At 37.2% G+C, this 26,944-nt stretch overlaps 1 protein-coding gene across 1 annotated transcript; it reads right to left on the bottom strand.

Moving 5' to 3' along the window:
- Positions 1-421: 421 nt before the first annotated feature.
- Rassf9 (Ras association domain family member 9) lies at positions 422-26,944 on the bottom strand. The gene is made up of 2 exons (XM_038315122.1): positions 26,871-26,944; positions 422-1,682 (listed from the first exon to the last, which is right to left on the bottom strand). The coding sequence occupies exons 1-2, from the start codon at positions 26,915-26,917 to the stop codon at positions 422-424; spliced, it is 1,308 nt and encodes a 435-aa protein (XP_038171050.1). The 5' UTR covers positions 26,918-26,944.

Raw genomic sequence — 26,944 nt, 5'->3', positions numbered from 1 at the left:
TGCAACATAGGAGCAGACCTGTACTTTATAGACTTGAAACATTCTAATGATACAATGTTGTCAGCTTGCAGCATGGATAGTCTGATGAACAAAGTTGAGAACTGCTTTCAAATTCACGTCATTCACGTCATTCCTGTCTCATGTGGGGGAACGGTCAATCAATTCCCATTACATTGTTTCTGTGTTATGTAACCACGGACTAGATCTGCTGCATCCCTCCAACACAGTTCATTGCTTGAACCTGTAATTAAGTCAAATTGGAAGCACTATAGGTAAACGAACAACGGTGTTCACTAGCTTTTTATTTATTAACTACTAGATATTTTAGCACGGTTTACACTTTCACAGAGTCATATATGGAACAGAGTTTCTAGTTCAATCGCACAAAACATGAGTAATTGTCAGAAAGAAGGCATCTGAGTTATGTTGACAACAGCAGTATGTCCCCCAGAGTCGTTTCAGAGTCCTGGCTGTGGTTGGAGCTGATGCCAGTATCCGAATCTGTGTCATTTGTGTATGTGTTCAACACCCCTGGAGCTAACGGAGGGATCTCCTCACCGCTGCTGGGAGCGCCGGAATCCTTTCCTCTATTTTCTTTTAGCTGGCATCCATCTTTGTTGCTAAGGTGAAGCGAACTGAACTCCTTGGCTAGGAGTTCATATTCCCTCGCTTTCATCTGAAGCAGTGAGTCACTGTATTTAATCTCTTTCTGGATGCCACTCAAGTGAGAGTGGATTTTCAGACCAACTTTCATGCTCTTCTCCAAATCGCACTTCACGTTCTCCAGATCAGAGTTTTCGAGTTCCCAGGCCGCCGCCCCCTCTGTATCTTCACTTCCGTCGATGCCCGAGCTCTTCGCCTCCCTCTCAATTTCCGCCGAGAGCTTTTCGATGAGCACCCTGTAGTACTGCAACCGTTCTTCCAGCTGTGCCATCCCCTCGCTGTCGTTCGGGTCCGTCGGAGCCTGGCTGTCCTCAGGTGGAAAATCTAGCTTTGGCTCATTTTCACCGAACCTGGGCATTAAATACGCCTCCTGAACGTAATTGTCCCCATCATGCCCTACCCGGTCCAGGTGGATCTTAGCTTCACATTTTTCAATTTCCATATCTAACTCTTTCATTCTCTGTACTTGCTGGTGAATGGTATGATCTTGAGAAATAATTAGATGAACTAAGGTCTCCATGTGGTCTCGATCGTGAGAAACCGTGTCCTGCTTAATTTTCGCCAGTTTCCGAAAGGTTTTCCTGACGATTCGTTTTTGCTTGTCCGGTGGTAAAGTTTTCATGTAATTGGCCGGGCTGAGCTCCCATGGCTTTTCACTGTTCTGCACAAGTTTAGTTTCAGCCGTCCTCCACAGCGGAACAGGGAGAAAGGCGTCAGCTTTAACCAAAACAAACTGCATATTGGCTTGCTCATCTCCCCAAGCCTTCCACAACTTCAGGATCCTCGTCAGGGGAGGAAGGGCCCGCTCTGAGCCTCTCCACTTCTCCACGATGCAGTAGTCGCTGGCCTTGCCCAGCAGAAACCGCTTCTCTCCAAAGGTAGCTTCATGCTCCTCCAGTAAAGCCTGGATGACGTCGGTGGAGGTGGTGCGTTTAGTTAATCCACAGACAATCTTTTCCTCCTGGCAAACCCAAACCACAATTTCCTTCTCTTCGGAATCCATGTCCTTAGTTGGAGATCTAAAAGGAAAACAAAGAGCATTATATTTCTGTCATCACCTTTGTAAACTCAGAATGATGGTTTAGCATTAATGCCTTTTCTTGCCTCTACTTTTAACGAGGGACATAATTTGACAGCGTTACTGCAGAATAGGAAGATGTGCTCTAAGATAGGAATGTGAAGCTTTTGGATTCTTATCCAATTGCCTGTCTAGCTGGTTATGGGAAGGGTAAATTGTCACTGAAAACATGTGGACTGTTTTCTTTTTCATTTAGTCTTTTAAAATTAGTCTTGGCATGTTCGCAGAACAGATACAGTGATAATAATGGCTGGGAGCATGGCAAAGGAAGATATAAGATGAGGCATTTCCCTTTATGTAGGAGTCTTAAGGTTAGAGTATATAAGCAGGAATGATCAGATTATGTATTTTGTAGAGCCAAAAATAGCTAGCTCTGTGATTTTATATTCAATGCAGCCATTCTTTCATCGAGCAAGTGCTTATGCCAACTCTATACAAGCATGGTTGACATCACTATAGAAATGGTAATGGGGTAATAGCAATAAACAAAGGCGATGTTTATGCAGGAATCTGCTACAAAAGTGGTATCGTGTATCAGGTTTTGCATTGCTGTGTCAAAGTATCTGGCATAGACCATTCAAGGAAGGAAGGAGTCACTCAGTTTCAGAGGCTTCATTCTAATGCTTGGTTCCATATACTTGGGAAGAACACCATGGGAGTGTATGAGACATGTAGAGTAGGGAACCTGGTAGACAGGGAATAGAAAAACAGCATATAATGCGATACATACACAAAACAGATTTCTAGCAGGAAGGAATCATGGCCCTGAAGACCTGCCCTAAATGACCAGAGTCCTTCACCAAGGCCCACCTCCCACCAGCCTTTACAAGAGTGTTGCGGAAAGGATGAAAAAAATAACTATTTTTTAGACATAGAAATATTAAGAAGTGATTGGAGTTGGAATATGCATGCTCATAGAATTGGTAGCATATCCTGTTTTTGCTATTGAGGGAACTGGTGCATTAGTTTGGTTTTGATTACTATCTAACAAAATAATCGAAACAGACTGCTTTCTAAATGGGAACAAAGGTTTATTGTGGCTTACAGTTCTAAATGCGCCCAGCCTAGGGATGTCATCTAATAAGGACTTCATGCTGATAAAAATCCCAAAGTATCATAGAGCATCCTGTGGCAAGACATGGAGAGGACACATGGCTGTATGCAGCCACGCCCTATACTTGTGCATGCAAGGATATGCAACCTTAATCACTTCCTTAAGATTATATTTCTGAACACCATAGTTACATAAATTATCCATTCCCTTGTTACTGTAAATACAGGGCAGAAATAAACTGTTGCATGACTTCAAATGTAAATTAAAATATATAGAAGTGTTTATCAAGAGGTGGATAAAAACAGTTTTCTTGAGTTAAAAAGTAAGGGCACTGTATAACTGCTAATAGTCACTTTGGAGAACTGTTGAAACCACATTTCCATTGTGAGTGTAAGTCACACAGACTGTGTCTTTCGCAATTCTTTTCAAAAGAACGCTAGCAAATCGGTGATACAATTTATACTCCAATGTGATTTATGATGCCATGAGAGATTTGTTGTGTGAGTTAAGGCAAATTATTCATCACATTATGTAATGATCCTGAAGCACATGCTCAATGAAGAAGTTACCAAAGACATTGTCGGCCTTTTATTCAGCACTTAAAATGTGCAATGATTATGTTTTAGAAGCAAAACTCACTAATGCTCTTCACCTGAAATCCATATCGGATTTTGACAAATCTCTTGCAAAATCTTTTCACACAGTAATTTGTGTCGAATAATATATTTTTAAAAGAAGGGTGGTATCCTGACTATGTTTATTTTAAAAGTACAACAATGGGAATTATAGCAATGAAATCTAAAGAACTTGAAATATTCCAGGCCTTCTTCTCAAATCAGCTGTGTGTTAAATCATTTAATGGTCACAGTTCTATAAGGGCAACAGATACTAATCTCAATTCACGAATAAAAATAAAAAGTGTGGAGACATTCCAAGTTCCTAAGTTGGATGTTTTAGACATATGGGTTAAATAAATTTTAAAAAGAGCTATTTTATTGAACTTTATCATGAAAACTTTATCATCTGAGAACAATGAACTCACAGTGTCCACCCTGAAGGGCTTCTCTCACTTGCAGTGCAGTCACGGGGAAAGTGTGGGACTATGTTAATATTTATAATACTTTCTAAAGATTAGTTATGTCTCTAAGCTGATACAGTGTGACGACTTTTAGCTGCTTTGGGCATCTCCATTAGCTGACAAGTCATGTATATTCAACACACACACACGCACACTCAAAACATAGCTGTTCCTCTTCTCTTTTTTAGTTCTGGTCTTCAGCAGTGGTTGCTATCTGACCTATGGGTGGGTTCTTCAGCCCTCTATTAGAGGTATGAATAACACTGGAAAGCAGGGAGCGGAGAACGCATTCCTTTTATGAAACTCATTTTATGAAATGTCAAAATTATGTGCATGGTCATTCCCCAAGATTCCCTGAACTCCTACACCAATTGGAATGTTTCCTACTTTGAAAGGGTCATATTCTTAAACACTGAGTTTTCCCTGCCCCAAAAGGCTGCTAACTTTTAGCTTGTGCCATCAAACTGCAATAATGTTTATTAAAGGCAATAAGAAAAAAATTATTTATTTGTATTACATATGAAATTGGGGCCTTTATTATAATCCCATAACCTCATTGGTTCTAGGGACCTTATTATAATTTCATAATCCCACTGATTCTGAACCTTTTTTAAAAGTGTCTTCTTTCAAACATCCAACCCACATTTGTGCATTTTCTAGGGTAAACTATTTACTAAATATTTGGGGGGATTTTTAAAGTAGTTTTTGAAACACAGTAAATTTTGGAACTTCTGCAACTTGACCTAACACATGTAAATGTAATGACCACTCATTGTCAAATGTAGGTAACAAATCTGTCTTGACTTGCCTGTGTTTTATTATGTATAAAGAGTATTTTGTTGCTGGCTTAGGATTTTGAAAATGAGTTATTTTCTGATACTGTTCTGACTGAGTTTCTATACACCCACTTGACAAATATTTCCTAATCACCTTTTCTATGGAGCCGTACATGATACAAAGACAGGAATGACTTACAAGACTTTTCTCTGGCACACCGTGGGAAACAGGTGTCGGGTTGGAATGTGCACACTCTCAGTGGCAGATCTACATCTAAGTTCTTTAATATACCAAGTATATTCAGATGCTTCACTGCTGAGGAATCATGACAGTCCTTAGTGTTTCCCAAATAAAAAAGTATCAAAATTAAAACAGAGTCAAAATAAACATCCACAAACATTAAACCACACTAGAATTCTTAATATTTCCTTAATAAATAATTGTGTTCTTTGAAAAGCACAAAATTTAGCCACCTGATATGAATAAAAAAATTTAACTCTGAAACATTAGAAAGAGGGCTTGTTTCTTAATTTAGTTTACGCTGGAGTTCAGATCTAGCATACCAGTTTTTGGAAATGTGCTATCTGGTGAAAGCCGTGTTTATCTACAAATATATACATAACAAAAGTTTGAAAATACAAACTTAGTGTGATAACCTGGATTGTGTTGTAATATAACAAACAATGCTTATCTAGTGAATGCAATCGTAGCCCTTGAGATCCAAGACTGATTTCACAAGGCATTGCTACATGTAAATAAAAATGTGTAAATACATAACACTTCTGAGATGTACTTTGTGTTGGTTTTGCTCTCTGGTTTGGAGAGTATTAATCAGACCCTATTGCTGTGACAGAATGCCTGAGATAAGAACCCAAGAAGGGAAGGATTTATGTTGGCTCATGGTTTAAGAAACTGCAAACCATGATCAGGTGGCTCCATGATGTCTTGGATTTGGTGAGGTAAATTATCATTGTGGAGAGGACTCAGTAGTACAGAGATGCCCATCTCATGCAGCCAGGAAGTAAAGAGCAAAAGGGAAGGCCTAGGGACCAGTAGTAAACATCAAGTGTGTACCCCAAGGTTCAATCACCTCGATCTGTCCTATGAACTCACAAAATAGTGTAACGTATAGGTGAAACTAGAACCCTCGCAATTCAATGAATTTTTAATTATTTGAGCCACAAGTACATTTGTAAGGCACATCATATACAAACTTATAGGTCATAAGTATATTACAACCAATTTTAATGTTTTTAAGTTAGAATACTTCATAGTCTAATTGGTGTGTGAGGTCTGTCTTGTCTGTGTGTTGCTTTTGTTGGTTAATGAATAAAGAACTGTTTTGAGCTCATACCAGGGAAGAATAGAACAAGGTGGGGAAAGCTGGGCTGTATGCTGGGAGAAAGGAGGCAGAGTCAGGGAGAAGCCATGTAGCCCCATCGGAGCCAGATGAAACATTAGCCCGTAAGCCACAGCCACGTGGCGATATACAGATTAATCAAAATGGGTTAAATTAACATGTAAGGGTCAGCCAATAAGAAGCTAGAGCTAATGGGCCAAGCAGTGACTTAATTAATACAGTTTCTGTGTGATTATTTCAGTTCTGGGCAGCCAGGACAAACAGGTGGCCTCCTTACTACATCTAATGATTCACTTCAAGTTGGTGTTTGTATCTTAGCACTATTTGTAAAGAGAATCCCTCTCAGTATAGTTATATGATTCTCTGGATTTGGATGTCCAATATTGAGTATTAGGCATTTTATGTGATGTCTGTCATCAAATAGGAACACAAAATATTCACTCATTAATAATTAAATTTAGAGCCACAAATTCCACTCAGTTAGGATGGATTGGCTTAGAAATTCAAAATTTATACTATCAAACATTACACTTAATAACTCCTGATAATAAAGCACAAGAAGATAATTAAAAACTTAAGTCTTGAAGTCACAAACTAAAATGAAGCAAAATACTTATATATACTTATATATGGCATTACAACGCCAAATAGATAGCCCTAAACTTTGTCTTTATACAAGGTGCTGTGTGTAAATCAGAAGAAACTAAAGATGAATGGATAAACTGACATTAGTTTTTAGTTATCCAAATGGAACAGGCATTGAAATTGGTATGTAGAATTAAAGAACAGATTTTCTTAAAAGAATATAGCAGACAACAATATAGTTGAATGTGAATATATACAACTTACCAGTCTAACTGTTTAGTTCACAGAGAACCAAATTTCAAAACAATAAGAATCAGTAGAAATGACTAAGAATAATTACTTTATACACTATGTGTGTCATTCAAGTATTGCATAGAAACACTATGATATAACCCATATGTAATAACAACATTTGGAAGTCTGGAAACATTTTTCTGTGGATTCTATACAAAAATTCTTCATTTCCTAGGTCTGCCTGGAAAGTATGATGTGGATACAATGTATCTATCATGCACAGGACTGCTTTGAAATCAAACATTTTTGTCACATGAATCTCTGTAGAACAAGTCTTTATGCTTGAAATTCAGACACTTCATGAGGTCTTTTATATTACTGACATTTGTGCTAAAAATTGTGATAATCTTATTGAAAGATAGTGAGCTGAGGAGCATTGGGAGTGAATCAGTACTGACTGGTTCCCAAAGGCCAATCTCTATTTCTTTCTTATTACTGTAATTGATTTTAAGCTAAAGATTCATTGGATGTCTGATGATCTGTCACACCAGATTACATCTCAGAACACACTGTCAATGTTGACATATACTACTAGTTTACACATCGGTTGCCACACACTATTGGCATCCACTGTGTAGAGTCCAGTAACACAATATCCTACAATTCACGAAAGGGTCCCTTGCAGCAAGAACTGTCCAATCTAAAATGCCAATGACACTGTTTAAAGCATAGGTTTTTCAATTATGAATCAAAACTCATAGCCTTGAAGAAACTGAATGCAAGAGGTCAAAAAATTGGCAGTAATAAAAGATTTTGTAATGTACAATAACTTCAAATTAGTTAGACTCAAGCATAAAATGAATCTAAGGTGTTTCACTGTAGTCTTGGTTCTGAACACACAAGCTTACTTGGCACCCTGTATGGGCTCACTCCACACAAGGGTAACTGTTGCTAAGAGAGGCACATGGCTTATATTCAACAGGAGCAATTGCTAGATATAAATTTTGCTTTTTTAAGAAATACAATAATTTGATTATGAAAACATACTTTTGCTCTTACCAAAATTCCTGAGTATATATCTTTGCAGTGTACTTTATTAAAATGTTCAGTTTCAAATCTTCCTCTTCTAGTTGCTGATTTCAATTTCATATAAAGTTACAGGAATTTTGACAAGGGGTGAAGAAGGACTTTCTAACAATTTCTGAAATATTTCATAAACATACTTCTTCCATTCCACACGATGTGTTTATGAGAAGCTGCACTGTCAGCATTGACGATTATCACTGACTGCCCATCAAACCTGAAAGGTATACTTCACATCATATGCAAATATTCAAAAACTTTTCATTTTAATTATTCTTTTACCTTTGGTTTTTCAGGACAGGGTTTCTCATGTAACTGCCTTGGCTTTCCTGGAATAGACCAGGCTGACCTCAAACTCAGATCCTCCTTCTGCCTCCTGAGATCTGGGATTAAAAACATGTGCCAACACTGCCTAGCTTAACTTTAATTTTTAAGGCAAAATAAACAGATCCATTTTATTAGTGTGAAATTTTTCATATATTCTAATAAATAGTTAAATTGTCTTTATGCTTTATAGCCAGTAAGCATTTGACTTTTACAAATATGTAGAATACTGACAGATTTGAGCCATCTAATATTTGTGGGGGAAAAAGTAGTTGGGGTTGAAAGTATTTAGGAAATCCTAGTTTAAATGGCTCATTGCTTCCACGATTTATCTAAGCTACACCTCTACTCATTTTTGTTTTCTTTCCTATGGAATCTAAGAAGAAAAAAATGCATAAAAGCAAAAAAATAACAAAGGTGACATTATGAGTCTCACACAGTCAAATACAAATGTTGATGAATGTTATTCCTCTGCTAAATATAACATAAGGTAACTTTCTCCCCTTTTCCATTCCATGGCCAACCTTTTCCATGTAGACATTCTGTTAACCCTTAGCTGCACTGGAAGAAATATGACTTTGCATTTTGATGCTTTCAAAACACACTCAAAATAAAACTATGCTAGTCGATGGAAACCCCTGGTTTTACACATTCTCAAAGCTTCCTTCTTCGTTAGGAAAGAACATTGGGCTAGTAAATATGGAGCGTGGGTTGTCAGGTGAAAGGAGATGTGTGGGTACAGAGGAATGGGAATAAACAAGGACACCTGGGTGACGGCTGTCTGTGGTAGGAGTCATTGGAATGTGTGAGCATTGTGCTGCTCTCACACACTCTCCCCAAACCCTAGCCTGCCCTAGACAGAGTGAACAAGCAAGATTATGGTTAAGGGGATTTCCAAGCTCACAAAATTTATGCGAAGAGGAAGACAAGATAAAATTCTTGTGGCATTTATAGGATGAAATGGAAATATCCAGCTACAACTGCAGGAAATGATGAAATTTTTTCTCACCTGTGACTATTTTTTTTTTGAGTTGTAAGAATGTTAAATAGGACCAGATAAATCAATGAGCCACAGCCTTCATGGAACATCTCAGCAACTAAACGATAATGAATATAACATTGTTTTCTTTCTGTTAACCAAAAGATATCACATAAAAGTATTCTTATTCATTTAATTGTGTGTGTGTGTGTGTGTGTGTGTGTTTCTATGTTTCTGTGTGTTTACAACATCTTACGTATTTGTAGGACAGAGGACAATGTGCCAAAGTTAGTTCACCTCTTCCAACATGTAGGTTCTAGAAATCAAACTCAAATATCAAGCACAGGAGCAGATGCCTTTACCCTAGAGTCATCTCCCTAAGCCCTGGATCCTAACACTGTCTTAACATAATTGTTCACATGAGTTGCACTATCACCAGCGACTACTCATTTTTGCCTTTATCTGTTGGGTGTGAAGTGAGGGTTTCTGATTTATATATGGTCAGCCTTTTTGGTTAGGGTAAGAAAATTTCACAGTGTAGCATGTAAAATAGAATGCAAATAAATGACTTTTACTCAAAATTCTCATTCCATAGGGAAGTGAAAATTGTCTCCATAGATTTAAAAACAACAACAAAACAGAATCATTACAACACAAAGTCACTTCTCAGGATCCACAGTTCTTGTTTTGCAGACCTCATAGCTCAGAGATGACAAACCCCAGAGATGCTTTAGCCACTCTGTAAAGTGGTACAAGATTTGCACATCTTCCCTGCACTTTCTACCATAATCTTTGAATGATTCCAACATACCCATATCTTAAAGATATCATGCAAGCATTTTGATAAACTGTCTTGTGTGGAGAATAATGACAATGGGAATGAAATAGTCTGTGTATGTTCATGACTAATGCAATTGTTTTTGGAATGCTTTAGATATGTGGTTGGTTTAATTCATGAATGCAAAAGCCTCCAATATGCTGAGTTGAATATGTTATTTACTGTTACATAACCAGTATTCTGAAAAACACAAAATAAATATTTTAGGAAAAAATAACTTTAATGAATCATAGAGCAGGAAATATTTTTGACATGTGTTTGGTGAGTACTTGTACATATGTTTCCATGTTGCATTATATGAACACACATTTGTGGGAACGCATGTGTGGTGTAGGAGGTTCTTATGTCTGTATGTTGCTTTCATTGGTTAAAAAAAGAAACTGCCTTGGCTTAGTTGATAGGGCAGATCTCAGGTAGGCGGGGAAGACAGAACAGAATTCTGGGAAGAAGGGCAGTGTGGCAGATGCCATGAATCTCCAGCCTGAGACAGATGTAGGTTAGAATCTTGCCTGTAAGCCACAGTCACGTGGTAATACACAGATTTAATAGAAATGGGTTAATCAAGATGTGAGAGTTAGCCAGTAAGAGGCTAGAGCTAATGGGCCAGGCAGTAATTTAATTAATAAAATTTCTGTGTGCTTATTTCGGGGGTTAAGCTAGCTGGGAGGCCGGGACCAAAAGCAGGCCCTCTCTCCATACAACACATGTATATCCATTTGCACGTGTGTGCATGTGGAAGCCAGAAGTTGGCATCACTTGGTGCCTTCCCCTATTCTTAACAATATTTACTGAAGCAGGATTCCAATGATCTGGACAGCCTACCTAGCCTACTGTGGGAATCTCGGTCTCTGACTCATGAATGCTGAGATGACAAATGATTGCCACACTTGCTATGTGGGTTCTGGGGCTCCAGAATCAGGTCCCCACATTTGTACAATAAGTACTTTATCCAACTAGTCATCTTTCCAGCCCAAATAACAGATTTTAGTGACTCATAATAGTTTAATTTTTGAGTTACTTTGAGCATGAAAAAGCTAAATGGCCATGACAGTTACAAAATCCATTCAAACAGGCCTTTCTCAGCTTACTCCACCCAAATTAAATCTCATGAGAAATGAGGTCTAGGTTTTGAATCTTTCAATAACTCAAGGCAAATAACCTTCATATTATAACATGTCAATAAACAAGAGAATTAGTCTACATGACAAGATTCAGAAACAATATTATGAAAGGAACTAAAGAATAACAAGGTACTTACTAAGCACAGACTCAAACATGGCGAGAAGTTATAGAGAAACATGTGGCTCTAACCAAAACTTTTAATTCTTTATGGAGCCCAGAAATAAACCCTGGAGCTAGAGTTACAGGCAGTTGTCAGCGCCTGATTTGGGTGCTAGGGATCGAGCTCAAGTTCCTCTGCAAGAGCAGTATACTATCTAAACTGCTGATCCATCCCATTGGCAGCAAGAACACTGAATTCCTTTGAATAAAGAAGAAGCTCCCTAAATTAAGATATATGCCAGAGGTTATAAATTGGTTTTGAGACTGTAAATCTAGATCTATTTCACTTAAAAAGTTTAAAATATTGACAATGACATAATCAGTTTTGATGCTTAACAGCAATTAAAATGTCACAGCTACTTTCAGACCAGAAGTTTATAAATCCTAGCTCAATAGCACTTTCCCCAAGCATTATGGGTTGTCAACCTGCGACTGTGATTAGTTTATCTGACTCATTTCACCAGCTTTATCATTATTTCATGAGAGAAACATGTATGCTTGATCACAATGAGACCAGTTAGATTTGTCATATATATATATATATATATATATATATATATATATATATAAACTTATAGATAAAACTTCATGAGGACAAATATTAAATGTGCAAAAATTTAAAAAGCTAAATCTTCGTAAATTTATTAGACCATTTCATTTTGATAATTACCTCAAAATAGCCTATGCATTTGAAACACAGCATATAAGGTATAATTTGCATCTGCGTTCATTTGTTAGTTAAACTTTAAGGAATGTGCTGGAGTGCTGAGACGTCCATGCACTCAGGAAGCGGAGGCAGGGACATCAGAAGCTTGAGACCGTTCCAATAACAAACAAAGGTGACAAGTTGACTTTTCTGTTCAGGAAATTGTCATAGAGCTGGGAAGTAGAAGCATTGTGGAAAGATATTCATTTCCTTATCGCCTTTCTGTACTTACGTGATGGCTTTACCCAAACACTAGTACAGTAATAACGCTCAAAAGATGCTTACTGTGAGCTCTGTCTTCACCGTACCAAATAATTTTAACATTTTTATTTATGTAATCCTCATCACAATGTAATATTGTCCTACTGTTATGCCCATTTTACATAGGAGTAAGAACAGTCATTTTGTAGTAAACTGTCTCATTCACAATTATTTTTTTCTCATCATATTGACTTTTTATCTTTACAACACGGTATTCTGTTGCATATGAGTCAGTACTTTGTTTTAAACAACAGCTGCTTATGCTAGAATTGGGATCGAAAATTGAAAGACATCATTCTAGGAGCTAATAGTGTTTCTTAAACTTGTAAGTATTTTAAGTTCCTAAAAAGGGGGAAAATTCTCTCGTAACCCATGGAGATTGTCTGACTAAATGTGAGTGTCCATAAAGGTTTATTGAAACACAGTCATGATTGTTCACTTGCATCCTCTCTCTGATTTCCTCCACTCTACAAGGGCCAAGCTAATTAGCAAAGAGAGAGCTGATGGCTCACAAACTCTAAGACATTTATTATCCAGCCCTTCCCACAGAACTTTTGCCTACTCATGAACAAACACAAGGAAATTCTTGACTTTCGAAATCTGAGAGCACATAACCTGGTACAGTTTCACTGTAAACCCAGGAAAAGAAAAACACACATTTTAATGCTTTCTAAACTATTTGGTATTCTAGTCACAACTCAGAAAATTCATGATCTGCACAAAACACTCTCAGTACACAAATTCAGCTACCTTCTTTACTACAAAAAATGAACTGTGTCATTTGCCTTCTCATGGAATATTTAATAAGAAATTAAGATAAACCTTGATATTTTATATGAAAATAACATGATTTTAGTCTGATGTTCTAGAATATCCTGATGGGTTGCTAATTTTAAAACATTAACCTCTTGACTAACACTCCTAAAGTGTATTGCAGTCCTTTGTATGTTTTAGAAAGTGTTGAATTTATTTTTAATATGGTGTAGAACTAGATACATTCCCCATTCTTCCCAGTATTTAAGAGTTATATTGGGCTGTTAATTTTATTTTTTCCCTCCTCTCTTCTTTTCTTCTTGCTCACTTGCTTTTATTTTATTTTTTCTTTTGAGAGAGAGGTTCACTGTGTAGGACCAGCTGGTCAACTCACTGTGTAGACAAGGCTAGCCCAAAACTCACAGAGATTATTCCATGCTACCTATGTTCAGAGTGTTGGGATCAAAACATGCACTCCCAAGGCCAGTTGTTTTGAGATTTTCTGTGCTATCTCAAAAAAAATAAATAAAAGTGTTTTAAATTAAGCAAATATGCTATACCTGCCTTAGAAATATTCATGATAAATGATGATTTTATTGACTATTTAAAAGTATACTAACCCATCTAGAAACTCACAAAGTGGAATCTGATAAAAGTTAAAATTAATCAAGCACAAACAAGCGAGGCAACTCTGACCCACAATCTCTTTGGGGCTAATTAGACTCAGTGTGAAGCAAACGCTAGCTACAGCAACTCTGAGCAAAGCCCTGTCAATTGTAAGAGACAAACACTGACCCTTCCCAACTAAGTAACCCATATCCTTCCTGAGGTCACAGAGAAAATATGAATCAGTGGTTTTTGAAATGAAGCATAAACCCTATAAAACCTCCTCCACACATAGATCATTAGTATTTGGATTAAAATATTTTGAGAATTAGAGTTCTGTAGAAAACTTAAGTTTCCCATGACAAGACAGGAGAGCAAAATATTAATGGAGATAAATGCAAAGAAGATGGCTCTGAACAGTCCATTTTGGCACATGCCTGTGTGAACACTTACTAGTTTTATGCTCCAGGAATGCCCATCTAATTGAGGGAAACTATAAGCGAGTCATGCAGAAGAGAGCCCTTGACATTCCGCGGTGGCAGTGTAGGTTTGGAACATGATCCCCATACACAGGGAAAGGGAAGGGAGTGTATGAAGAGTGTGCATCGAAGACTACTGGGGGGTAAGTAAACTGAGCTCAGTGTTTAGATTCCGGAAATTGATTTTAATCAAAATGTAAATATTTAACATTAGTATTTACCAGACAAAGCCCTGAGAAAATGTTAAATCTCTTTGTCCATTCCAGTGTGCACTTTCCAGTGTTAACTCTGTCTCTACCTGGAAAGTAAAGTTTCCTGACTGATTTGTATTATAGGGAAAATTATTTCATACCAACAGAACATGTTGACTGTAGGAAAAGCTACCCAACCTGAATGTTGTCTTTACTGAGGGCTGTAGGTATTTGAACTTTCTTCATCAGTTTCCTTTTTGAGAACCCCAAACAATAACTGATTATGCTTTCAAAGTAGCAGGTTCTTCCTAAGGATGGGTAGCGTGAAGCAGTCCATGCCTGTGTGGTTCTCTTTGTCCATCATGGTACGTCATCGCAGGTTTGTCATCAAACAATCTCAGGAAACATTTCAAAGGAAGAGAGGGGAGGTTGAAAGCCTCCATGTACCTCCACAGAGTATCTTTTTATAACATTGGTCCTTTCTTTCTCTTTCTTTCTTTCTTTCTTTCTTTCTTTCTTTCTTTCTTTCTTTCTTTCTTTCTGTCTTTCTTTCTTTCTGTCTATCTGTCTGTCTGTCTGTCTGTCTGTCTGTCTGTCTGTCTGTCTCTATCTCTTTTTCTTTTTGAGCCATAGCAAGACCTACTAAAGAAGTGAAGTAATATAAACCTTTTCTTTGTGAAAGGAACTATAAAGAGTTGGTGGCTATAAGGATTTCATGTTCCAAGTGTAGACTACACAAGGCCTATGGAAAACATGACATCAGAATGAAAAAGAAAACGAAGAAAGACTACATAACAGTGGTGTCCTAGAAGCCAAGAATGAGAGGGCTTCAGGACAGCTTGAAAAAGTCACAACCCGTTATGAAGGGTGGAGTCATGTGAGTTCTGGGAATGGCTACTGACTTTGGCAATTAGAAGTTACCTGAAAATGAGAAGAAAGGTGCGTCTTCTGGAATGAGTTGGGGGGCAGACTCTTTGTGATGAGTTAAAGAGACCGTGGAAAGTGATGAAGCTGAGAAAGTAATTATAGTTTGCAGGTTGGATTTGTGTAAGAAAGATAATTGGGGTGAAGATGTCATTAAATGGTAGAAGTGGTAATGTATCAGGTAATAAAAATTGAAGAACAAGAGACAGAAGACAGGAAGAATTTAAGCAGAGATAATCATCAAGCAAAGCTGTAGGGAATGTGGAAGCAAAAAAAATTATGAGTATATCTAGAGCTTTAATTCTCCACATTAATAAATGGACATGCAAATCATAGGAGGAGACAACTGATGTTTCAACCTTTTAAACTAGTTTTTCATGATCTGTCTCTACGTCATAGCCAAACAATTCCTTACATGTACATTAATTCCTAATTACTTGCTGACCTCTGACTGTTCTATTATACTGTTATATAATGACTTCTCAAACAGAATGAACTGGCCCTGATACATATATGTACACACACACATGCACACACACACACACACACACACACACACGTTTTGTCACAAAACATCAAAACACCCCCCCCCCCTTTTCCCCAGCTGAATAACACTCTGTCCCCAATGTTGTCTCCTCTGGGAAATTCTCTGAAATTGTCCTCTAGAAAATTTTAGTTTTAATAAAAACCCCATTCACACAATCCCAAATAGAAATAGACACCCATTCCTCATGGTTCTGCAGAATCTAGTGGATACTCAGTTACAATGTATTCTGCTGTGGTTAATTTGAACTTGCTTCCCATATGGTCTTGTACTCAATCTTTCATCTCTGACATCTAGAAACCTTGTATGGTAGGAATTAAATATCTGTCTCTGTCTGCCCCCCCCCCTCTTTCTCTCTGCCTCTGTTTCTCTTTCTTTCACTTAAAGATGATTGATCCATGTGCACTGAGTGGGATTATCATTGGATTAGTCAGCCTACTACTGGCTGGAAACCAGTGCATGTGGCCTACAAAGCCCTACTCCAGAAGCACGATGACCCATATAAATCATTCCTACATGAAGGCAGAACTGTGGCGGTACAGGCAAGATGAATGGAGGCTATCACGGTCCCTCCCCAGGTGCTTATGTCCAAACACCAGGTGTCTAGGTAGAATGTTTGGAAACATTTAAATGGCACCTTGTGTTTTCACTCTTCCCCTTGATCTTCCCTCCCTTAATTTGTCCTGGTTACTTTCTTCCTGCGTTTCATCATGACACGCCTAGGTCCTCAGTGACTCAGAACCAAAACTGCTGTCCTCATGGATTCTCTCTTCCATCCTGACACTGCCCCGGTCACTGAACTTGAATTCTTATAAATTCTATCTCCAATGGTGACTCTTACTTAACTCTTCACTCTCCTATGAAGAGGTCTGTTTAATTATCTCTCCTCTCACTAGCTTATACGTCTTCTTTCTGACGTGCCTTCAACCTTCTGTCTCCAGATTAATCACAGATCGTTAGGGATTTCTACCATGAAATGAAGTAAACCATCAGTATTCTGAAAACAAAATGAAGCAATACCAAGCACCTCACTTTTCTCTGACTTTTCTTTAAGCCTGTGATGCTCTTTGCTCTTTTTCCATTTTTTAAGTCAAATCTTATATCTCATTTATAGTTTAATGCTGCCTTTGCTATCTAACACCAAAGTAGACCTCTCTTTATCACTGAAGAAACTCTTCTACCTACATTTCCTGTCCTGAGCATTAAACATCAATCTCACCTTAAGCACCGCCCCTCGAGTGCTGAGCTAGCATTTGAAACTTAACAAAGCACTCAAGAATCATTAAGCCCCCACATGTCCTCAACATCTGCTTTTCCATGCATGTTTTCTATCAGCACAACCGCTTGCGGTTAAGTAATTTAAAATTTCTTAATTATCCATGTTCCAATATCCCTTCACACATTAAACACTTTCCAAACGTCTTCAGTCTTTCTACTTCTCTTGCTGTTCTACTGTCACTACACTGGTAATGATTTTTGACTAGACTATTGCAGCTGGCTTTCTCCTGTCCCACCTGCATCCTCTCTTCATGTACCACACTTATCACTCCATATAATAGACACATTGGTCTTTCCAAAACACAAGGGAGACTATATATTTCCCTTACTCTTACTTTTCTAATACAGTCACTTGTGATCTGCAACACAAAGCCCTTTTCCTTGATGAACACAAGACATATGCTTTATATGCCTGAAATGGTCTTCCCCTGGATCCTTATATACCGTAATCTTTTTTTTTCAGTTTAATCCTTGATTTAAAAGCCTCTCTACAAACCATTATACATTCTTCAATGTGACATGCTGTTCTCATTCCTTATAGCAATAACAACTATCTGAAATTTCTTATTAATTTCCTGTGTTATAACGTTGCTTTAGAACCATACTTATATATTAGGCAACAAGGAAACTTGGACTACTTTATTCTTAGCAACTAAATGACATATGGTATAATATATATTTCAAGATAAGATATATATTTATTGTTGGATAGATGATTTTTTTTAAATGACAGTTGCAATTGCCCACACTTTCATCATTTAGATAGGTCTTATATGTCTATTAATTATTCAGCTCCTTAAAAAGCATCATATGTATAAGACTTGTCGCTAATCCTTTATAAGTCACCCAAATTTGGGCTTATATAATATTTCAAGATCTTTTAAATCATTAATGTGCACCTTGAATCATAACAAGAATATAATATATATCATTTGAATAGCGTATAATATATTAAAATAGTAGACATATATAGTAAAGAAAATGTGTGGGGGGAAAGAGAGAGAGAGAGAGAGAGAGAGAGAGAGAGAGAGAGAGAGAGGGTAACTCATGAATGTTTTCTTTTTTTTTTGGTTTTTTGAGACAGGGTTTCCCTGTAGTTTCTAGAGCCTGTCCTGGAACTAGCTCTTGTAGACCAGGCTAGCCTCGAACTCAGAGATCCGCCTGCCTCTGCCTCCTGAGTGCTGGGATTAAAGGCGTGCGCCACCACCACCCGGCCCTCATGAATGTTTTCTTTTCAGTTGGGAAAATACATTAAAACCTTACATAATAGTTCAATTGGGAGAGACTGTGTAAAACATTTTATTATATGTCTTCACTCATGTAATTATCTAAAATATGATTTTATCCATTTTAAAATATAACCAATAACACTAAGATGATCATGTTGCTATGTCTTGTGTGTATTTTTAACAGTTCCAAGAAAGGACTTCCTTTGACTTTTCTCTGTCAGCAGTGGCTAGGAAGTAAAGAAATAACTGCCGATACTTTGTAGCCTCCTAAAAGGATGTGGTTAGGTTCCAGCACAGTGCGGTGACAATGAAATATCAAGAATCTGCAGCTTCTAAAGAGCTAGTTCTTAACTGAGCTTCTTTTCTTCATGTAGGAATGGATTTATTATATGTTTACCCCATGGAAATGACCATAGCTTTTCAAAGGCATATGCTCTAGCTTCCAGAAAAATCTGAGGTCTTATTGGCAGAGCCAAAAAAAAAAAAAAAAAAAAATAGCTACCCCACAGGCCCTTCTGTGGGAGATTATGATCTCTCAAAGACATTGCCGTCTTCCTTCAGCTAACCACAATGGCAGGAAATTCCAGTGGGGCTGAAAGAGATCAGAACAGATACACACACCAGAGTAATTTAAAGGCATTTAAGACTCTATAAAATACCTGCCTTACTGGTTGAGAATAGCAAACATACATCATAAGTACATAAGTAGAGTTCACATGCAGCATGTACTAATTGTATAGCACAGACGAGAGCATGAAAGCTTTCAAAAGCTGGGCAGCTAGTCACAAAAATATTAACTAAAATTTAAGAGCTAAAACAACTCAACCATATAATTCAATAAACTGATGGAGCTAACAAAATTATTAGGATTATTTGAGGTCAACTACAACAGATTAAGAGGGGCAAGGTCATAGAAACATTGACAGTTATTTCTTAAACATACCCATTGTAAACTCAGTTGTAAAAACTTTTCAACCACCACAGCCACCATAGTTATGGATCCTTGGTAAACGATCCATATTGCTGTGCTGTTCTTAGGTTCTTCTGTTTTGATGGTACTGACTCAGTCTTATGCCTGTGTGATTCAGCCCCATCCCACATCTTTCTGCACATCTTACTGCGTTCCCTTCTCTTGCACGGGCCTGTCACAGTGGGAGGTTAATAAATGATACTTAATTACGATGCTGTTTCTTTATTTTCTTCACTTCCATCCACTCCTCTCCCATATGCTTATAGTGAGAGTCAATCACCAAGGATTCCTGAGTTTGTTTCCCAGCACCCATTATTTTCTACTGATCAAAAGCAACAGTAATTTCTAGCTCCAGTGGACCCCACACCCTGTTCTGACTCCATGGGTACCAATATTTAAATGTAGATACCCATACAGAGTTACAGATACAGACACATAATTAAATAATAAATAAAAAACCATGTTGTGTTATATATTTAATATGTGACAAATTAATTTGGGATTAAAATACTGTTAGAATTCAAGTACTTTCATTATTGCCAAAAGACAGTATTTGTAGAAACTTCTATTTATATTCAATAATCCACACTCCAATTGTCTTTATACTAGTAATAAGGAGACCAGTTCTGTTGCAGAAATTCTAACACTTGTTAGAATTTCAAAGTGCCAAATATAACACTATATTTATGTATTTTAAATTTTCATAAAATTAGAATTTTCTACCTAACAGTCCTGAAAGGGGAATGACTATTGACCCTTTATTATATCTAGGACTGTGGCAAGTCTTTCCTAAATGTCTAAATCACAAATCTGTTGGCTTAGAATTAATTGTTTTTTCTTAAGATGAGAAAATTACATCCCAAGGATCCTAGACATTATACATCAGTCCTGTAGGGTAATAATAAAATAATAATAATAATAATAATAATAATTTGAAACCATTGTCACTTATTGAATGCTCCAAGGTTCAGTGTTTTAGATGCCTCATCTCTAGAGTCTGGATAATTACTGCTTTCAACAGTATTAAATATTAAGTGAATTGTGAGTTCATTTATTCACTGTCTCAGAAAGATCCTCAAAAGAAAATGAATTGTTATAAGAAATGCTAGCAAGGGTGAAGCAACTTGCTGCTAACACAGCAAAAGAATCAGTTTTCCAGTCATAGAATGAATTTAATAATTTATTAATTAGATAATACCTACACATCATTTTAAATAAGAAGACTGACACATACATACGCGTGCAGGCATTGCAAATTTTAGATTTGTTCTTGCATGTTATTATTGTTGTTGTCTTTGTATAAGAATTTTTGATTGTTTACCCCTTGGCACACATGGCTAGTATGGACATAGTTGGGCTGTATCCTAAAGTCTGTGTGAATACAGAATCACTCATAGCCAAAATACTTTTCCTGTGTATTTTGAACACTTGCTCTTTGTCTTACACACTATAATAGTCTAACATAACATGTCTTTTATTTGGGAAAACACATAGTTTCCAGTCATATTTCTCTTTTGTCTCAAAAGAAGGAGGAATGATCTAATAAAGCATTAAAATCAACAGGGCCTGTTTACTGAGAGCCACCGAACCTCATTAATGTACATATACAGTTGCATTCAAAACACACAAGTAAAGGCATGAACATCACCAGAGTGTCACTAGTGACAGTGCCCCTTTTGGTTTGGTTTTGGTACCAGGCCAGGTAATGGAAACCTAGCCAACTACCTAGGGCTAATGAAATTATGAATCTTGGAGGAGAACCTAAAACTGCCACTTTAGTACAACAGCATAATCCCTAACTACACTCTAAACATTTGCCTTTAAAGCCACAGATAATGGCAGTCCCCACCAAGTATACTTCTCTTTGCAAAAGATGGAGACTGTTGCAGAAAGCCACAACAGAACCAAATGCAGAGTTATGGAGCCCAGTCCCAGGGGATATAGCTACAGTACAACTCCTGCGCTTAAGGCTCGGGGATCAATGCAGAATAAAGGTGATAAGATTGTGAGAGCCAGAAAATCCGGGAGTACCGAGGTGTGAGTTGAATAAGGATGGCAATAGATACGATCCAGTGTATAGTTCACAGACCTCCACACTACCCAATTACTGACAGCTAAGGAATGCTTGCAAGTCAGAAAGTTTCCTGAAGAGAACGCACTGGCTGGTTATCAAATACCAAGTAGTCAGCTGTGAAACATACATACAAGTAGCATTCGATACATTGACTAGTTTGTATTTAGGGATATATATGCATATACAACATCAATTATTTTTTAAAAGGCCATGGAATTGAAAGAGAGCAATGAGAGGGTATATGGGAAGGTGGGGGGGGGGGGGAGGAAAGGAAAGGGGAAAATGCCATAATTATAATCTAAGAGCAGGAGAGAATTAATTATACATACAGAAGGATTTTCTCAAAGCAAAACAAAATGAGACAAAACTAACATGAAAGACCCAAACAAACAAACCAAAACCACCTTAAGAAGAAAATGCCTAAAGAACGGCGGAAGACGGAAATGTGCTAGACTTTTTCCTTTGTCATGTTTGAAGTACAGTTATTATTAGGGCCCATTTTAGAAGATAAATATGCTAAAGACAGATGTCTTGTCGGGACCATAAGCCCATATGTACCCAGAAGAGGTAAACTCATAACCCATATGTCAATATGTTTTTTAATGTATAAGTATGTATATATAATATTATGTAATATATATAATAGAGATAACTTCTGTGAATGCTCAGAGCTGTTGTTAGCTCCTCTATAACTGTACATCAAATACACTTAAAATGCTCCACTAACCAGTCAAACTGATCAAGACATTTTCTAAATTAAATTGTTATCCAGTTATAAATTGTTTAACTTGTTTCAAAACAGTTCTTGTTCAAGAGCTGCTCTCACTGGCGTGTGCCACTTGTTGGTATGATGCCTACTGCAACATATTACACAGTAAATGTTAAGCTGGCTAAGTTGATTCTCCCCCCGCCCCCGGCCCCAACAATTCAAGTTTTAACCTGGAGCTCAGTTTTACCCCTGCCAATGATCTGGAGCTATTCTTGCCAGGGAGAAAGCATTCCAGCCATTGTTCCTAATGGGTTGTCTGCTGCCAGCTGACAAACACTTAAGGTCCCAGGTATCATCAAGAAACTCAGAGGATGGCAAAGACTTACAAACTCAACCTGGCATTTCTAAAACCAAGTTTGTGACCAGTTTGAATCTCCATTTGAAGTTACAGAAAAGAGTCCCTGATGTTTTCCACTTCTAATTACAGAAAGGAGAGAGTCTTCTTGCCAAAATCTTTGATTCTAACCATGATACCAAATTCTCCTTTTTTTGATGAAATAGTTAACAGGGTTAATTTATGATACATGTGCTTGCTAAAAAAATAAAATAAAATGCAGCCAGGTAAATTGTAACCACTCAACACTAACATGAATGTCAATGATTTAAAAATTATTTAAATGTGAAGAGCTGTACTGCTTCAAATATATTCATTACAGGTACATTTTTTGGGACCCTTTAATTTAGGATCCACAAAAGAAGAAAAAAGAAAAAAAAAGCTGTCTGTATTGCCCATCACAGACTGACACCCTCAAATAGAGGTAAGAATTGCTGAAAGTTACAACCAATACCATCTCCCTGAATGTTATTAAGTAAGACATAAAGAAATCATGTCTTGTACAAGTTTGGATGGCATATGCTTATTACTTCAGCTCTTAGGAAGCAGAGGCAGGAGGGTCATAAGCTGAAGGCCATTGGGGCCTTGAAGCACAGTGAGACTGTTTTCAGCAAAGCAAGAGAGTTATGTTTCCTAATTAAACATCACAACCTTGAAATTCACCTTGAAATATCAGTAGTTCTTCAAACATTTATGAATGTTCTAAATTAATAGTTAATTATATTAATTTATGAAAAAATACTGAGTTGAGGGCGTAAACCAATACAAAGGCTACCACAGTCACAAATATAGTATCTATGAATAGCTACATACCTTCTGAAAAAAATCTAAGTTTAATCACTGAAAGTTCATAACAATAGCAAATGGATCAGTGTTTGGGGATTTACTCCTTACTTTTATGTGAGAAAAAAAAATGATTGCCTAGTAACCATTAGCATACACCTTAAAAACCTGAATGGTTTGTTGTGTTAAAAAAAAAAAAAGAGAAGAAGACAGAGAAAGGGAAAAAGAAAGAAAGAAAAAAGCCATCTCGATTTTCTATCATTTTTAGTTATATTGAACAAAAGTCGTATTAGCAAAATGTGCAACAATACCCAGATCCTGTCATTTCCTCTCACAGTTTATCTTATTATTTTGGAACCACAATAAACAATCCATTCCCTGAGAACACGAGATCCTTTGAAAATGGTACTCTTCTAATTAAATATACAATTAGAACATTTGAGCAGATTAATGCTAATTATAATCATTAAAACTTTTAGATTGGCTCTCTTCCATTTACATGAAAGGTTAGAGTTAAGAGCCTGAAATGTTCGTTGCCTTGTAGTATTTTTGAATATTCTAAAGAAAACTTGCCAAACGTTTTAATGAAAGGTTTCATTCCACTTGTGATGAGTTATCTGGTAGAAGAGGAATAGCTTTGGGTCTGAATCTATAAAATAATCTGGCTATCTCGTCGTGGTTTTGATCGTTCGTATTCAATGTCATTTGGTTTCTCTTGAGTATTGAGTTTTGTGCAACTCTGGCTTGCATCATACTACGAAGAAGGACTAAAGTAATGACAGTCTTTCTGGGTTGAGGAGAAATTATAACTTAGTACAAAAAACTAAACAAACAACTGTATTACAGGTCTACAACATGCCAGGCACTCTCCCAGGCCTGAACACATAATGGTGTCTAGACAGATATGACTCCACCCTCCTCACTCCACAGCTCGTTAGCTAAATGTTATTATGCCTCGTCCTTTGCAGCTCCGTTTACATTATGTTTATGTCTGAAACTCTCAGATATGTATTTATTCTGAGCTGCTCTGGGCCTAGCTCATTTCGGCCAGTCTTGGTTGATTTAACACCACCCCGACAGTGAAGAAAAAGCAACAAGATACGCAAAAATTAAAATTAATATGTGAACTTGGTCAAAATTCTGTAATAGTAAACTCCAGCAGTAGTTAGAGATCATATGACACACAAATATGCTACTCAAATTCAACCTTCTGCTTGACAAATTGTATATACACATATTCATGTATCCACAAATAGAATATATTTCAACGAATGAGTTAGTTCTTATAAGACAAATATTACCAATCACATTCTCTACTAAGCAGCTGACTGACTCATCATTTAGTGAGAAGACTTCTTGTTTTGCTAATGAATTGGGGTTGTCTAAACCATATAGATCCTGGTCAAGGAAACAGGTGAACTGAACCCTGAAACTTTTTTCATCTGTTGTTTCATCTTGAGGGGCTGAACGGACAAATCCAATTAACAAGACCTCATATAAATTGCCACATTATATTATTCTATTTCAATGCCCAATGTGACTTATTGAGTTCTCAGTTCGAACACTCATATATACTCATACTTTTATGTTATTGTCCTCAGCTGTGTTCTCTCTCTCTCTCTCTCTCTCTCTCTCTCTCTCTCTCTCTCTCTCTCTCTCTCTCTCTCTCTCTCTCTCTCTCTCTCTCTTTCTCGGCAAAAAAAGCAAAAATCTGCAAAAGGAAGCAACCCAGTCCTAACAGAGTAGCTTACACACATCCTCCCCCATTACCACCTCTGCTCACACCTTCCAATGGAGGTCATCATAAATCATGCCCCTTAGCAACACCTGCTCTCTCAGAGAAACTTGAAATGCTGGTAAACTTCCAGTTTTTCTGTCATTCTTACCTCTTGATCACAATTTTGCATTTGAAATATCATGCCACAGTTGTTCCGGTAGGTTCCTTGAATGACCGCTAGTTTTATGGGTAGAGCAGAAGGTGCAGTCACAAAAGCCACAAGGTGAAAATGGACTGTGCAGGTTGATAAAGGACCGCACGGGAGCACTCGAGGGCTCAGGGCACTGTTAGATGGCATGCCACTGGTCAGTGATGGCATTCTTGAATTGGTTTAAGGAAAGCTTCACCACAAACAACAATTCAGAAGAGAAGACTTGATTGCCAGAAGCACAACTTGTTTGCTAAAATGCTAAGCCTTTCCAGAATACTTTTACAACAATCTCATAGTGATCTAAGAAACGCAAAAATGCTATAGTAGTGGGACTATAAAAATTCGCTTTGAAACAACAGAATTGGGGGTGGACAGCTGGGGTGGGCTTTCTGGAGTATTTTTATATACCTTGCCACTTTTAGATTAAAAACTAAATCTAGTTTAACATGCATTGCTAGCTTTTAAAATACACTGTTATCATCTTATCTTAACATTTTATAAAACATACTTAATTCACAAATACCACATTTAGCATAAAGTATCGAGTTATTAGCAAATAAAAGTGCTTTAGAAAGCTTCAGAGAACCAAATAATTTCTCAAAGAAATTCAGTCAACTAAGCCATTGATATATTTAGAGAGGGTTAAAAACAGTATATGCGAAGTTGATATTTGCGTTCAAAATAAAGTATGAAGAATTACTTTAAAGTTGTATCACTATGTTTTCATGCAGACACTTTAAAATAATTATATCATTTCCTACCTTGTAATTGTAACCGTTTAAATTTATGCTAAGCAAATTATGACAAGCGCAAACAGGCATAATGGAGAGGAGGGTGTTTGGAAAGCCCCTACGCTGAAAGAAATAAATTAAGATATAGAAAGCCTTCAAAAATTATCCTTGTGCTGTTTGCATAAAAAGGTAATATTTGAGACATAAATAAAATAGTTTATAGTACTAAAATATAAATATGGATATTATCCCATTATCTCAAATTCAATCTCTCGCTCTCCCTGTCCCCTCTCATCTATGGTTTAAATATATGTATTTAAACCACAGTTAATGCTGACTTGATGTATGAAGTCAAGGTAAAGTGGCAAATCGTGAAGATCTGAGGCACTCAGCTGCCTGACTCCTCTTTGAATGCCTAAGTCACCTGAAGTTCATAAAAATCTCCTCATGGGAATGTTTTCACTTGGGAACTTTCTAGACCTTAGGAATGACCCACTCTCAGGAAAACCAAAGCATTGTTTCCAGACTATATCAACATTGTATTTTTTACCCCTAACAAGTGGATAGAAAGTCTACTTACATCTTATCAAAGTCTGAAGCTTTTCAAAAAGTGAATATTCTAAACCCCTGTTTAAACAAATTATATCTTGTTATTCTTCTCTCCCGCAAAGTTCAGGACAAATTGAAGAGAAAATGTTGGTGCCTGTAGTGAACTCAGACTGCGATAAAGGGAAAAGAGCGTTACAAAATCGGTCATGATTTCCCATGATCCTTGTGAGTATCATTGCCATCATCAATACAGAACATAGATTCTGAAGAGCTGGCTCTTCATTCTAGAGCTGTCTCCTCCCGGCTTTGTGCTTTCAAAACAGTTTTCATCTGAATCGAAGTGCGAAGAAGCATATTTTCACACTTAGGAAACTGAGTCCCAACACACACACACACACACACACACACACACACACAACTTTTTTACCTGTTCTTATGTCGCGTCTTCAATAAATTTCTTCCAAAGGGAGCCATGGTCTCTCCGGCAAGGCAAGCAAAAAA

This window comes from Arvicola amphibius, chromosome 17 (genome assembly GCF_903992535.2).
Source record: "Arvicola amphibius chromosome 17, mArvAmp1.2, whole genome shotgun sequence".
NCBI classification, from domain to species: domain Eukaryota; kingdom Metazoa; phylum Chordata; class Mammalia; order Rodentia; family Cricetidae; genus Arvicola; species Arvicola amphibius.
The sequence above is the reverse complement of the archived record's forward strand: the minus strand, read 5'-3'. Positions and strand labels throughout refer to the sequence as shown.